The sequence below is a fragment of the Perognathus longimembris genome, chromosome 16 (assembly GCF_023159225.1).
Source record: "Perognathus longimembris pacificus isolate PPM17 chromosome 16, ASM2315922v1, whole genome shotgun sequence".
Taxonomy (NCBI): Eukaryota; Metazoa; Chordata; class Mammalia; order Rodentia; family Heteromyidae; genus Perognathus; species Perognathus longimembris.
This window is the reverse complement of record NC_063176.1, coordinates 51,486,254-51,499,612: the sequence shown is the minus strand read 5'-3', so window position 1 is coordinate 51,499,612 and position 13,359 is coordinate 51,486,254. Positions and strand designations below refer to the sequence as shown.

Below are 13,359 nucleotides of genomic sequence, written 5' to 3'. Positions count from 1 at the left end.
TCGATGCTCGTTAGGAACCTATCAGAGTTCCCCAAAAGCTAATGGTATCATCACTACTCTTTTCTGGATGAGCCTTGGAGAAGGCAGAGCTGGTCTCGGAATCAGATTCCCATGACATCACCCTCTGCCAGGGCTGCCAAATTGCGCATGCCGTGAGTTCTTCTAGCCTCTGAGCTCTGACCAGCGGCACTCACCATGTGAGTTTGATAAGCTCGGGCATCTGCGTGTCTCAATCCATAGGGCGAGTGCACAGGTGGTGCACTTAGGTATGTGTCCTGACAATGTCAGATGGCAGTGGTAGCTTTCAAGATCTTGCTATCATCTTCTGGAAGCCCAGTAACAAAAGCTGGTAAGCCTGCTGTCACCGTGACCACACTCTGCACGGCACACCTTCGCTGCCAGCTTATTTTTAGGATCTATAATAGGCTGGGCACTGCACGAGGTGTGGACTTGCTGGTGTGGCTTCTGCCTCCCCGCCCCAGAACTTCTTCAGGGCTATGCGGTTGATCAGTTTGAATGCATGATGGGGGAGTGGTCCGCTCACATCCTAGCCCAGCCTGGAGGCCAATAATGGTGCTTCATCGGAGTCTCGGAGCAGAGGCTCCTGTCCCATCCTCAGGCTTGTGTTGGTGTGAGGGAGGAAGATTGGGTTGGACTGCAATCCTGTCTCTGTCATAAGATCACACACAAAAAATATTTGGCTCCAAGTCAAGGCCTCACAAAAAATAAGAAACAAGAAAAGCCTTGGCACAGTTCCAAATGCTGACTGCGGCCACATTCAATCTCCTGGAGGCCACTTGGTGTCCTTCTGTTGGGGGTCATTTTCCAAAGTTAATTGCCCAGTTCTTCCAGCCCTTGGACTGTGCTCCCATTTCTATCACGGAGGCGACATGCAGGGACCGATGTTCTTTAAGGCATTACAATAACAACAACAAAAATCTTCATTCACTTGGGAAATTAAAAGTAAAGGATTAAAAAAAAAAACCACAACAAAACCAAAACATGACTGCATACCCCGAATGTTTTCATGCTCAGTTGACACTGCTTCTTTGAGGAGTTGGACTTATTTTTTAAGTAAGAGCAACAACAAAAAGCCTGCAGTTAGCATTGAAAATACCTCAGGAAAATGATCACACACTGGCAATAATAACGGTGTTGGGTAAGGGTATCAAGATAGGGCACGTGACCCACGTTCTCTCCTACTTTACATTATAAATCAATCCTTTCTGTTTTATTTCTGTTCTTTCAGATGATTTTAGGACCTCACCACAGAATTCAAGGTCGTGACTGATATAAAGAAGATGACAAGTGCATTGAGACATGTATGCCTTCCTGGAGTAGTATTTGGAGTTTTAAAGTATTGACCACAAGCATTGACCGTGTGTGTGTGTGCGTGTGTGTGTGTGTGTGTGTGTGTGTGTGTGTGTGTGTGTACATATGCTTTAGTTCTGGGGCTTGTACTCAGGGAGTAGACACTGTAACTGAGCCCTTTCTTTCACTTAAGGCTAGTGCTCTACCACTTGTGCTACAGCAGCTCCATTTCTAGCTTTTAAGGGATTCGGAAGCTACTTGGAGATAAGAGTCTTATGAACTTTGTTTCCTGGACTAACTTCGAACTGCAGTCTTCACATCCTAGCCTCCTGAGTAGGTAGGTTTACAGGAGTGGGTGACTGGGGCCTGGCTGCATTACCATTTTAACCCTCACCAGTGATGAGGTAGCTATGATGCACATGGATATAATCATTCACACTTGCAGAAAATGAGACTCTCCCTGAGCTCACGCTCCTGGACCAGAAAAATAAAGGGGACTGAGATATCAAGGCAAAGGCACATGATCAGTATTATATAAAAATAAACGACATCAACAGAAATTGAATGCTGACTTGCTTGTTACCCTGTCTGAGACAGTAACAAAGGGAACTTGTAGTTTATTCTGCTCCTTCTTTGTGCCAGAGCTTTGCAAAATGCAATTTATCTAATTCTCATGTTGACCCTGTGAAATTTACTATTCTTCCCAATTTTCAGTAGGGAAAATGGGAGTTTAACCAACTTGCTCAAGGTCATATAGAAAGAGTTAGGAATTACGCTGACATTTCTCTAATACATTTATTTATTGTTTTTCCACATGGCCTCTATGGTCCACTTCTTTACTTTCAGGAAACACAGTTGAGAAGAAGGCATGGTCAAGAGGTTTAGAAGAAAGGCATTAGTAATGGCAGCAACTTTAAGATGACTTCAACACTCAACATTAAAGCAATGACTAAATGGAATATTTGCAGCTATTATCAATGGTTAAGATGATGACTATGTAGGAACATGGTAGTGTTTACCAAATAACATTAAGAAATCATATATATATATTTACCATACATACACACACATATATGTATAGCTTGATTGCATTTAAGCAGAAATTATGCATCTGGACGGGTAAAGAGTTAGAGAACACACAAAGAAGGTATCTTGTGATTGAGATTCAGGATAATATTATATTCAAGATGGCTTACATATAAAGCTGAACAAGTCCCCAAAGCAAATGTAAGTCAGTTTCAAGAAAATCAGTCCAAAGGAAACAACAAAAACCATTACCCATTAATAAATTTGTCTTCAAGAGTTGAAAGGATGCATTCCCAGCATAAAGCGAAGAGTATACTGGCATTCATAGTGAAAATTGAGTACTTACTAAGAGCAAATAGAAATGATACTAAAATAAAAAGTGGACATTGCAGATTCTGAGAATGCGAGGGGGAATTTTTTCTGGAGGCCTCATCCCCCATTCCTATTCATTGTAGTAGCCCTTTGCCTTTAGATTTCATGGTGAAGTTCTAGTAATGACTTTGAAAACAAATCATCTAGTATTTTGATGCCACTCAAAATCAAGTCTTCCATTTACAAAGCCATCTACCAATCATCTATTCAAGAGACATTTACTAGGAAGGAGAGAGAGACAGAGAGAGAAAGAAGGGGAGAAAAGAAGAGAGGAGAAAAGGAGACTCCTTGTTAATTCCTACTAGTAGTGCCTAGTCTACAGCAGTTGCTCCAACATGGTAGCCCTTGTTGTGTTTCGCACTGCGCCTGGGATTGCGTTCTCCCCGATCATTTGCTTTTATTTCTCATTTGTTCTTATTTCTCCTGTTCTAAGCTGTATCTCTGTTCAAGGGCAAGGACCTGACACCATGTCTGTCACACTGTACTCTGCCATCACGTGGTCTCTGGGCTGGATTCCACCACAAAACGCCAGGGGACAGCAGGACCTGCTCCATTTCAGAAAACATAAGGAGACACGCTCACAAGTTCCCGGCCCGCTCTCCCCATGGCGGGCATCATCCCCGAGTGGTGCCACGGCCCCTTCAGGAGACAATTCTACCAGGAGATAGAGAGCAGTGTGTGAAATGGATCACTCATGACGTGATGACGTCTTCATTCTTCAGTTGTTTCTAGCCTCAGCCTTGAGAACTTCCTGGTTACTTATTACAGGGGCTTAATTAGTATAAATCAGACCCCCAGAGGTGACTGGCCAGCCTTCAGAGGAAGTGAGACCGCACCTGGACAGCCATTTCTGTTGGCTTGAGAACTCCAGGCACATCCCCACAGGGCCAATGAGTTGGCCATCTCCACACCCCTGAGCCCGGCACACCTGCAACCTTGCCATGTTGATAAGTGATGGAAGGGAATGGCAGGTGGTTTGACAACTCAAATGGCAAAAGCAAAAAGCACATCATAAACACCAGGTCACCACAGCCCCACAAAATGTGTGAGTAGCTGAGTCCAGCTCCATCCTCTGTATCCACACCTTTAAAGCTCAGCCACTATTCCTCTCCCATTCCTTCCTTCAAGGACAAGAGCTAGACCAGTGAGCTTTGTGCATTTCCTGATTGTGAGAATGGCTCTGAGTTTCCTGAGAATAAATGAACTTGTTTTGAAGAAGTTGGATGACGATAATTGCTTACTTTCCACCCTGCTTACTTTTATTACCTGCAATGCACTGTCTGTAGAAATCGCAGGTGTCTGCAGCAAGGCAGGACGTCTCAAGTTTCATTGTTTTTCTACTTCTAGAAAGACCATAGACTTGTTCACATCTGGGTCTGACCACTGATATTGGGAGTGGTCATTTAATCTTCTCATTAGCTGTCCAAATAAGACTACGTGGGTGACTGAGGCTTGAGGCTTTTAAGGGCCTAGTTCCTCAGATGCACAGGGAGCCACAGACTCTCAGACAATTTTATCACTGAAGTATTTAATGGCTGCTCAGGCTGTCTTATAAACAGACTACTAGGGAAATCTTAAATCTCAATTTTAGACTAAAGAAGTAAACTTTTGTCTATCATATTCCTGACTATGAATCTGGCCATGTCTCAGTATGGAAGCCTGTGCGCTCTAGTTTGGGTCAACGAACTTGAGATTCTTGTTGGTCACGACTTGCCTGTGGCCACCTGGGGTGCTGTCGCTAGAAGTGTGGCATCTCTCTTGATCCCTTTCTGAGACCCAGGTCACTTCCTGGGTATGGTAGGCCTCTGGCTCCTATCTCTTCTGGCCCCTGGCAAATGGATAGACCACAGTATAGAGCAACCATGCTGATTCCATACACATGAGAGCTTCACAGCCCCTGCTCCCTGCCCCAGCCTGCCAGCCACTCTACAGCAGGGGTCTGCTGTGAATGCAGAGTGCTGAGCTTTGGGAGGACACAGCCCCAGGTGCTCTGGCTGCCACTCACCCCAAGGGGAACAGGGAGGTTGTTCAGGGGTTCCAGGCTGTGAAAATGGGATGGACGATGGGATGAATTGCTGGGTTCTAGATTTGGCTCAAGGACATCTATCCAGCAGACATAAAGAATGTTCTCCTTCTATCCAGAACAAGGATACTGTCAGAGGTTCCTCCTCACCCACGAACATCCCGGACCAGGCTGACCTGGCTCTCAGCTGACTCCCTTTCATCCCTCTAGGCCTTAGGTCTCAGTAGCTTCAGAGTCATCACAATTCCATCCCACGGGGCACGCTATTTCCCCTCTTCCGGAACTATCTTTCCTGCCTCTTCCATCTTGTCTACTTCATTCGGTCTTTCCCACTGCAATCAGATGTCACCTTCTCCATGAAGCTTTTTCTGATAACTGTTCTGCAGTACTTTTGTTTGCTGCTTTCGCCATTGCTTCTGGAAACTTCTGTCATGGCATTTACCACTGCCTCTACACTTTCTATATTGGTCTTCCCTCACAGGAGGGCATGGTTTTCATCTCTGTATCTTTAGGGCCTATAAATATGTAAGTGAATTGGAAAAATCTTTCCAAGTAACTATTAATTCACTGATGAGTAAGCCAGGCCAGGAATATTTCAGCATTTCAACAAAAGCAGTTGTACATACAGGACGGTGACCATGAAACAAAATTTACAAACCCAGAGTACACTTAAGAAGCAAGAGCATAAACTTGGTGACGGAGTGGGAGACCGTGGAGAGGTGAACTGCTATACAATGAGAGAGCTCAGCCTCCCAGAGGCAAAGGCCTGTGGAAGGAGCATGGCTCCTTCCGGCTCATGGATCCTAGGACACCAGGCTCATCTTGTAAATGAAAGCCCAGGCTCTATCTGCAAGGTGACCAGTGCAAATTCCAGCCTAAAAACTCACCTATCTGTGAAGCCCTAGGGAAAGACAGAAGCTCTGTGCATTGTATGAGCAAGGAATTTTGCCAAAAACACTTTTAAAAATAATCTTTTTTTTTTTTGGTCCAGACTAGGAAAACATAGTCAATATAACCCAAAAAATCCCTAAGAAGAAATGCCTGCATTCCAGCACTCCACTGAATTTCTTCCGGAGGGAGGTTGTAAGGAAGATGGGTTTGCTAGGGAGAAGACACAGGCAGTGAACTCGACAATCATGAGAAATCCGAGACAACCAGAAGGCAAGTAGCACCAGAGCGTTTTATCAAACAGGGACATTGCTAGCCTTTGAATGATTAATTCCAAAAGTCATACAAATGAGTAGAGGAAGCTGAGCCCTGACAAATTTCAGCTTTGATGCTTTGTTAATTAAATCCCATTCTCTGCTGAACACACACACACACACATACACACACACACACACACACACACACACACACACACAGTGGCCCATAACATACATCTCAAGTAATATAATACCTCACTTAAACATCTGATTCAAAGCACAAAGAAGTCTGAAGAGTTTTTCAAACTTAATCCGCAAGCAGAAACATTCCACTGGCCTTACCCTGAGGTAGTTGAGGGTGAAGTTTGTGAGCCCCATCCTGGTGATGTTTTTGGATAGCTGATCCAGGACCTGAGGATCTTGTGCCTGAATAGGGAAAAGATCACATTTTATTCCAATGAGATGATGAGCTCAAGAAACTCTCAGACTCTGCTCTCTATGCTAAGAAATGTAATCTTCACACTGTTGATTTTTCTTGGAGGTACAGATTGCTGGAGATGGTTTCATTTGCATTTTGAAGGCACTTGCATATAGCACTCAAGAACATTTTTGGATCAATTGTGCAAGACTAGCAAAAATTAAAGTGCCTAAGATATGCATTCAGTTCTAGAGAGAAATGATACTACTTTCTCTGTGAGACACCCTGTCCCTTTGTATTCTGCCCCAAAGACCCCGACCTTTGCTGGGAGACCTCCTAGGTCATGACCCTTACCAAAAATGGAGGCACTTTGAATTTGGCAAAGCCATGTCTCTGTTTCTCACTGTAAGAGTAATGTTAATTTATAGCTTGAGTTGAGGGTTGTATCCTGAAAATTTTGCAACTGCTATAAAATATGCATGCATTAAAAAATGCATGCATTACACACACACACACACACACACACACACATATATATATATATATATACATATATACCTATATATCGAGACGGGGGGGAGAGAGAAACTGAACGTTCTAATTCTTGTTATTAAACCAAGGTTAGACATCAATGTCTTCAACATTTTTCATCTTGCAGAAATCCAGGGTTAAGTAGGACATTTTCCAAAATGGCCACATGTTAACATGGATGTAAAGTATCAAGGGTCACTTAAAATGCTATCTTTGGCAGGAGAAAATTGTTTCTGCATTTCACTTTAAATGAATCACTTGGTTGATGTGCTCTTGTTCTTAGTCGGCAAAAGCAAGATGGCACTACACAGAGGGAGATATACCTTTTGTCGTCATGTCTATTCTCATGAGACCCTCTAAGTTACACTAATAGAACTTCATTGTTTTCGGTATCTATATTTTTTCCCCACAGTGAAACTATTGATTGGGTTTATGCGTGTGCACACACACACACACACTCATACACACACACACACAGTCTAGGAGAAAATAGCTTGCGGGTATTGATTTCAAGTCAATCTCTTAAATGAAGGCTGGTTTTCTCATTGGAGCCTAGGTTCTACCTAGAAACATTGTGAAGTCATGGCCAATAGCAAGGAGTTGAAATTACCAGTGGGAGTATGCTAATCAGTGAGGGAAGGGTGTTGCTCCTCCTGCTGTTCTTGCCACAGGAGCAGTGATACAGGAACAGCAGAAGACCTAGTGTGTACCAAGCATTATCCTATGTGCTTGACAGTTGTTTGCTCTTCATTCTCAAGCTAGTTTTCTGAGGCATGCTTTATCATTGTACCCACTTTATAGATGAGGCACTGGGTGCACAGAGATGTCATGTCATTTGCCCAAGGCCACACACACTAAATAAGAGTACCATATTGTGGGGTCTCAGTAGATGCTCTAGCTCCTAAACTTGTTTGGTTCTCAATAAATATGCTGCAATTTATGGTCAAGTGAAGTCAAGAAAACCCCAGATAGTCCACAGAAGTACAGAGCTGGGGTTAGGAAGGACCAACTTCTGTCTGTCTGGACATGACTATACAAGAGACCCATGTATCATTTAACACATGGTTTAATCACATGGACATTGTTTTGCCTTTTTGTTTGATTCCATTTCCCAGTCACACACAAAAAGTTTATCCACCCAGGAAGCACATGGAACTTAGAAGTACAAACATTTATTGAGGTAACCCAATTCAGAATTTTTAATATAAAAATATTAAAAAATAGTGTCATGATGCATCAAACTTGAGGATAGAAGAGTTGGAAAGAGCCTATCAATAAAAATAATTGAGAATAAACTCAGTATTTAGAACTAGCTGCCTAAAATGTGATGACTAGGGAACATATTTATGTAGAGAGAGAGCCAGGTTCCCCTCCTCTGTCCCCGAGTAAGATGGAGGAGACAGAGCAAAAAACAAAGAAAGTAAAAGGGAAATTAAGTTACTTACATGCATGGCTAGAATGCTTCTTGGTACTAACTCTCTGTATTGTCTAATGGTAAAGTGCCATGTTTTTATTCTCATGAGATCATCAAAGGTGAACTCCAAGATCAGCCTGCCTTCTGTACACACCTAGAAGCAACAAAGAACACACTCTTTAGTTATGTAGTTCCTGAGGTTCACTGTTGTTTTTTTTTATACATAAATTACTGATTATCCCATTCCTTCTTCTCCTTGGACACTAATGTCCAAGGTAAATGTCATGGTAATGTCCATGGTAAAAAGGGACAAATGTCAGCTCTATAACTGGTGAGGTCAAAGGACAAGACAGTTGCTTACTAGCCATGAAGTGCCACTAAGTCAACTACTTATTACTAAAACTATATTAGCCTCTGCTTCTTTATCTGGAAACATGGGAATAAAACTCCCCTGAAGCCAGATATTGGTGGCTTACTCCTATAATCCTAGCTACTCAGGAGGCTGAGATCTGAGAATTACTGTTGGAATCCAGCCCAGGCAGGAAAGTTTGTGAGATTCTTATCTAAACTACTCAGAAAAGTACTCAGGAAAAGTCAGAAGAGGTGCTGTGGCTCGGATAGTAGAGTGCTAGCCTTGAGCACAAAGAGGCTCAGGAACGGTGCCTAGGCCCTATGTTCAAGCCCTGGGTCTGTCAAAAACAAGCAAACAAAAAAAAAAAAACTCATCTGATAAAGATCCTGGGTATAAACCAACTAGAACTCAGTATAAACTGACCAAAATGTTACTCTCTTGCTTTTTACTTTTCCTTCATTTTGGTTAGTCTTCCTCCATCAGAAGCTTGAGCTCTCATTGTAACCTTGGATGGCCTACAGTGGGGAACAATATGCTATAAGATCATTGTGATTAAGTGTGCATTATTACAAAGTTACCCAACTGTAGGACATTTTCATTAGTGAAGTTACTGACATCATGGAAAATGGGAGGGTATTTAGAGAGTTATATGACTTGAATTATATCACATCAGCAATGGGAAGTTCTGCTTACAGAAAGGGTCAGGTCTTTCAGCTTTCCATGAAAAATGTATTATTAATAAAATATTTCAGAGTCTCTCTTCCCTTATAATCTGTGACATGGTAGTACTTTTTATCTTCTTTTGATATTCATATTCCTTAGCACATAGTTCCTATTTTATTTATTACCATTATTTTTGCTATTTATGACTTTGAAGAGGAAGAAAATATTAGGCAATAATATACCACTAGACTACTTAACTCAAATATAGAAGGTGGTGGTAGCATATTGATCCTAGTTTAAACAGTTACAACTTGTTAACCTGCTCATATTCACTTTGGGGAAGCAGTACATAAAAGCATTGGATGTATTAGATTTAAATCCTGACTCTATTTTTTTTTTTTACTCCATTCTAGAGTTTTGGGGAAATCAAATAATCTCTCAAATTCCAGTTTCTTATCAACAAAATAGGGACCAATAATAACATCCCTTAGTAGGACTGTGGAAAATATACATTAAACAGAAAACATATATTGGTAAGTCTTGGGGCTGGTACAAGTAGAGCAACAGTAAACAGTGGTTATTCAGATAAAGAAAATACAAGTGAGTACAGAGCTCTTGGTTTATTTTTTCATGTACTGAGATGTATGAGTTTAGGAGAAGTATCTCAGGTGTCTACATTGTATACATTTTCTCTACCAGAGTAGATTAGATTATATAAGTACATCTATATAATGTACTGAGTATGCTCTGATTAAGCTTTCTTGGACTAAAATAAATGAAACAAATGATAAAATAAATGAAATAAATGAAATAAAATAAATGAAAATAAATGAGAATTGTTAAAAATCACATGTAAAACTAAGCTAATTCATTAATATAGAATAAGGGACATGATTCTTTCTCAAACTACAGTCCAGGAAGATGGTTCATTTATATCAAATCTTTTAGGAAATATAGATAATCATGTTCCTCTTTGGGGGTTTTACATAAAATGCCACCATTTATTGAGCCCTAACAGAATTTTCAGCGTGGGGTTAGGTGCTTTACATGCTCAGTTATGGAAAGAAATATTTTCTTTAAACAAGCCCCAAACCAGCACAGAATTATTAATCAGGGCACTACTCAAGAAAGCATGCTGGGAATGCCTGCCATCTTTGTTGATCAAAGATCTCAGAGACATTGTAAGATAATTATTGATAATCTGGGTGAAGACCTCCACCTCAGATCCAATTATCAGAATCGGTGGGTAATTTCAGGCATAGGGGCACCCTGCCCCCCAACTCCCATGTTGGGTCATCTTTTGAAGCCTCACTTCTGGCATCTTAGTCAGGAGAGTTGAGATACGGCAATGGGGAGGGTTCCATGTCCCCATATGACTCTGCTAAGAGAGTCTAGAGCACTGGAATTAATTTACTAAGGTTTTAGAAAGAGTTGCATGGAGATTAAGCCATACAAATTCCCCTAGCGGTGATGCCACCTGTACTGACAACTTTCAGAAAAGGGAAAGAGCTATATAACCAGCCATCCACAGAAAAATGTCTTGACAATACAGGGCAGGAGTATTTGGAGGCTTATGATAGTTTTCTTTTTCAGAAGAGATGATTTAAAAAATGTTTAAGCAAATATCAACTCAGTGAAATTTTAGTCTTTTTTTTTTAATCATCGAATGTATTTGTTTTGTGTATATGAACCACAAATTAAGGGCAGTTGAAGGTTCCGGTTTGCTTCTATTGGAATAGCATGTCATAGTGAGGAGATATGTATATGTAGTTCTGATAGGTTACTCAACTGGAGCATGTGTAAGGTCAAGTTCAACTGTGGTCTTTGTTCACAGTGACATAACAAACCAGTTAGAGACTTCTCTTGCAGTTAAACTGTCCTAGGTCTACAAAATGGAAAAGTGTCACAAACCTTGGGTTCTATAAACACCTCAGAATAGAATATGAGTTGACTATGTTGGGTGATTTTTTTTCTTTTTTTAAGTAAAAATAGCTTTTATGTATTAAAAAGGTACTACATTTTTTTTCCTTAAGTAATTAACCCCACATCTTCATCCTGGACTGTAGTCAGCCTTTCTGCTCCACTAATGAAAATTCTATGAAACCCCAAATGTTGTGATTTGTTTTATATGCAATAATCAGGAAATGGAATAGGATACATATGAAAAAATATATTTGGTCTTTGTTTGGAAATGATAAGAAAAAAATGGGCCCAGCTCATAAAGAGGAATTAATATCTTCTAAAGAATCTGTGCATTCTTCTTAATCAATACAATTAATATAGCTTTTATGTAAAGTTGCCTTTTTTTTTTAAGCTGCCTTTCCTGTGGAATCCAAAAATCAGAAGGGTCCCCAATTAAGAAAACATTTTCTGTTGTGCTGAATTCATGTTACCGTACTGTGAGCTCTGACATTTTGTTTCTGTGGTAACCAAAATCAGCTGATTAGTTGGCATGGCAACAGAAAAGATGTAATCCCAGCAGACACACTCTAATCAATGCCCCCAGCACAGATGGTCTCCGGAGGATCAACAAGAAAGAGCCTGGCAGGCAGTCAGCAGATCACGTGCTAGCTTGAGACTAGGCCAGGAACAAGACAACGAAAAAAGAACATTTCTCAAACTAACCCATAGCTTTTTAACTCTTTTCTCTCTTTGACTAATTGTAAAGTAGACGGTGCATGCTGTTGTATAATATAAAGGTTCTCACACGGACTTTCGTGAAATAAAATGTGCTTTGTAGGTGGCAGTGTTTCATTTTCTTAATCTTTATGTTTGCAAAGCATTCATGGAAATGTGTTTTTAGATGAACAGCTATGCAAAGCTGTATTTTACCTAGAGATAGCTCATATATAAATGCATAGCAGGGCAATATTGTCTTTGACATTATAATTTGGTGAGAATCAGCAGGTAAGAAATTCTGGAATATAATGCGGTATGCAAGCTGAAGCAGGGAACTAATTGTTACAGATAAAAGTGAGTTTTCATATTAGGAATCTTGTTGGTGCATTTGCTTTCTTTAAAGTAGTAAACAATTTCATAAATAATGGCTAATAGAAATAAAATATTAGCCTGTGTTTACAGAGGTGATAAAACTTTCCAGCAATAGCTACAACTATTATTTCAGTTTACAAAACCTAAACTAGACTTTCAAAATGTCTCTCAGTGTCTCCCTCAGCATTTGCTAGCACACATACCCTAAAACATAACTTAGGTTCTTTGTAAAAAATTAACATATGCTTTTTCTTGTTTTCTATTTGATGCAAAATAAAAGCTAAAAAAGAAGAGCTTTTATATATGCATTTAAACATTCTAATCACATACCTATCCTTAATCTATAATGTTCTTAGTATCAGGAAATTGCAAAAATCTCACTATACCCTTGAGGAATATTTAATATTACTGTTAATTAGGACTGTGGCTGGTTTTGCCTCACTAGCTGGCCAAATTTTCATATAAGCAACTCAGAAGCAGTGGGTCAAACGCTGTTTGAGGAATGAGAGTTCATTGAGAGTCTAAATTAGAACAATGTGAAGCTGCCAACATAATGTGCTAAGTAATGTCAGGTACTAATAGCAAAACAATAGGCATTGGCTTCAGAGCCCATTTTCTTAGTGGCACTGAAAGGCTATTAGCCAACTGTTTACACTAAATAGTCATAGTGTTTTATTACACAAAGCTGAGATATTTTTAATTAAGAAGACAGAAAAAATTGAAAAGATTCTATGGGTACTATAAAAATCACAAAGGAGAGAGGGACAAGGAGAGGTAGAGAAAAAGAGAGGAGAAAGAGTGGAAGGAGAAGCAAAGATAGGGATGAAAGAGACAAGAGATTAAAGAGAAGGGTGAGAGAGACAGAAAGTGGAGAGAAAGAGGAGAGAGGAAGAGAGACGGAGACAGAGATACTGGTGCAGATAGAGATAGAAAGAGAAGGAAGAGAGAGGAGAAGAGGAAGAGAGAAGAGGGAGGGAGAGGTAAAGAAAGGGAAGGAATGAGAGAGAGGAGACACAAGGGAGAGAGACAGAAAAAGCATGGAGAAAGAGACAGAGAGGATAGAGAGAGAAGAGATAGAGAAGGGGGGAGAGAGAAGCAGGAGAGAAAGAAAGG

General features: G+C 40.5%; 1 protein-coding gene across 11 annotated transcripts in view; it reads right to left on the bottom strand.

Moving 5' to 3' along the window:
* The window catches only part of Ldb2 (LIM domain binding 2), a 303,383-nt gene that overhangs the window by 43,036 nt on the left and 246,988 nt on the right, over positions 1-13,359 (bottom strand). For all 11 annotated transcript variants that reach the window (XM_048364046.1, XM_048364040.1, XM_048364042.1 and 8 more), the window contains exons 4-5: positions 8,272-8,394; positions 6,220-6,303 (exon numbers count right to left, since the gene is read on the bottom strand). In XM_048364046.1, coding sequence (XP_048220003.1) covers positions 6,220-6,303; positions 8,272-8,394 — 207 coding nt within the window. The remainder of the gene's footprint in view (positions 1-6,219; positions 6,304-8,271; positions 8,395-13,359) is intronic.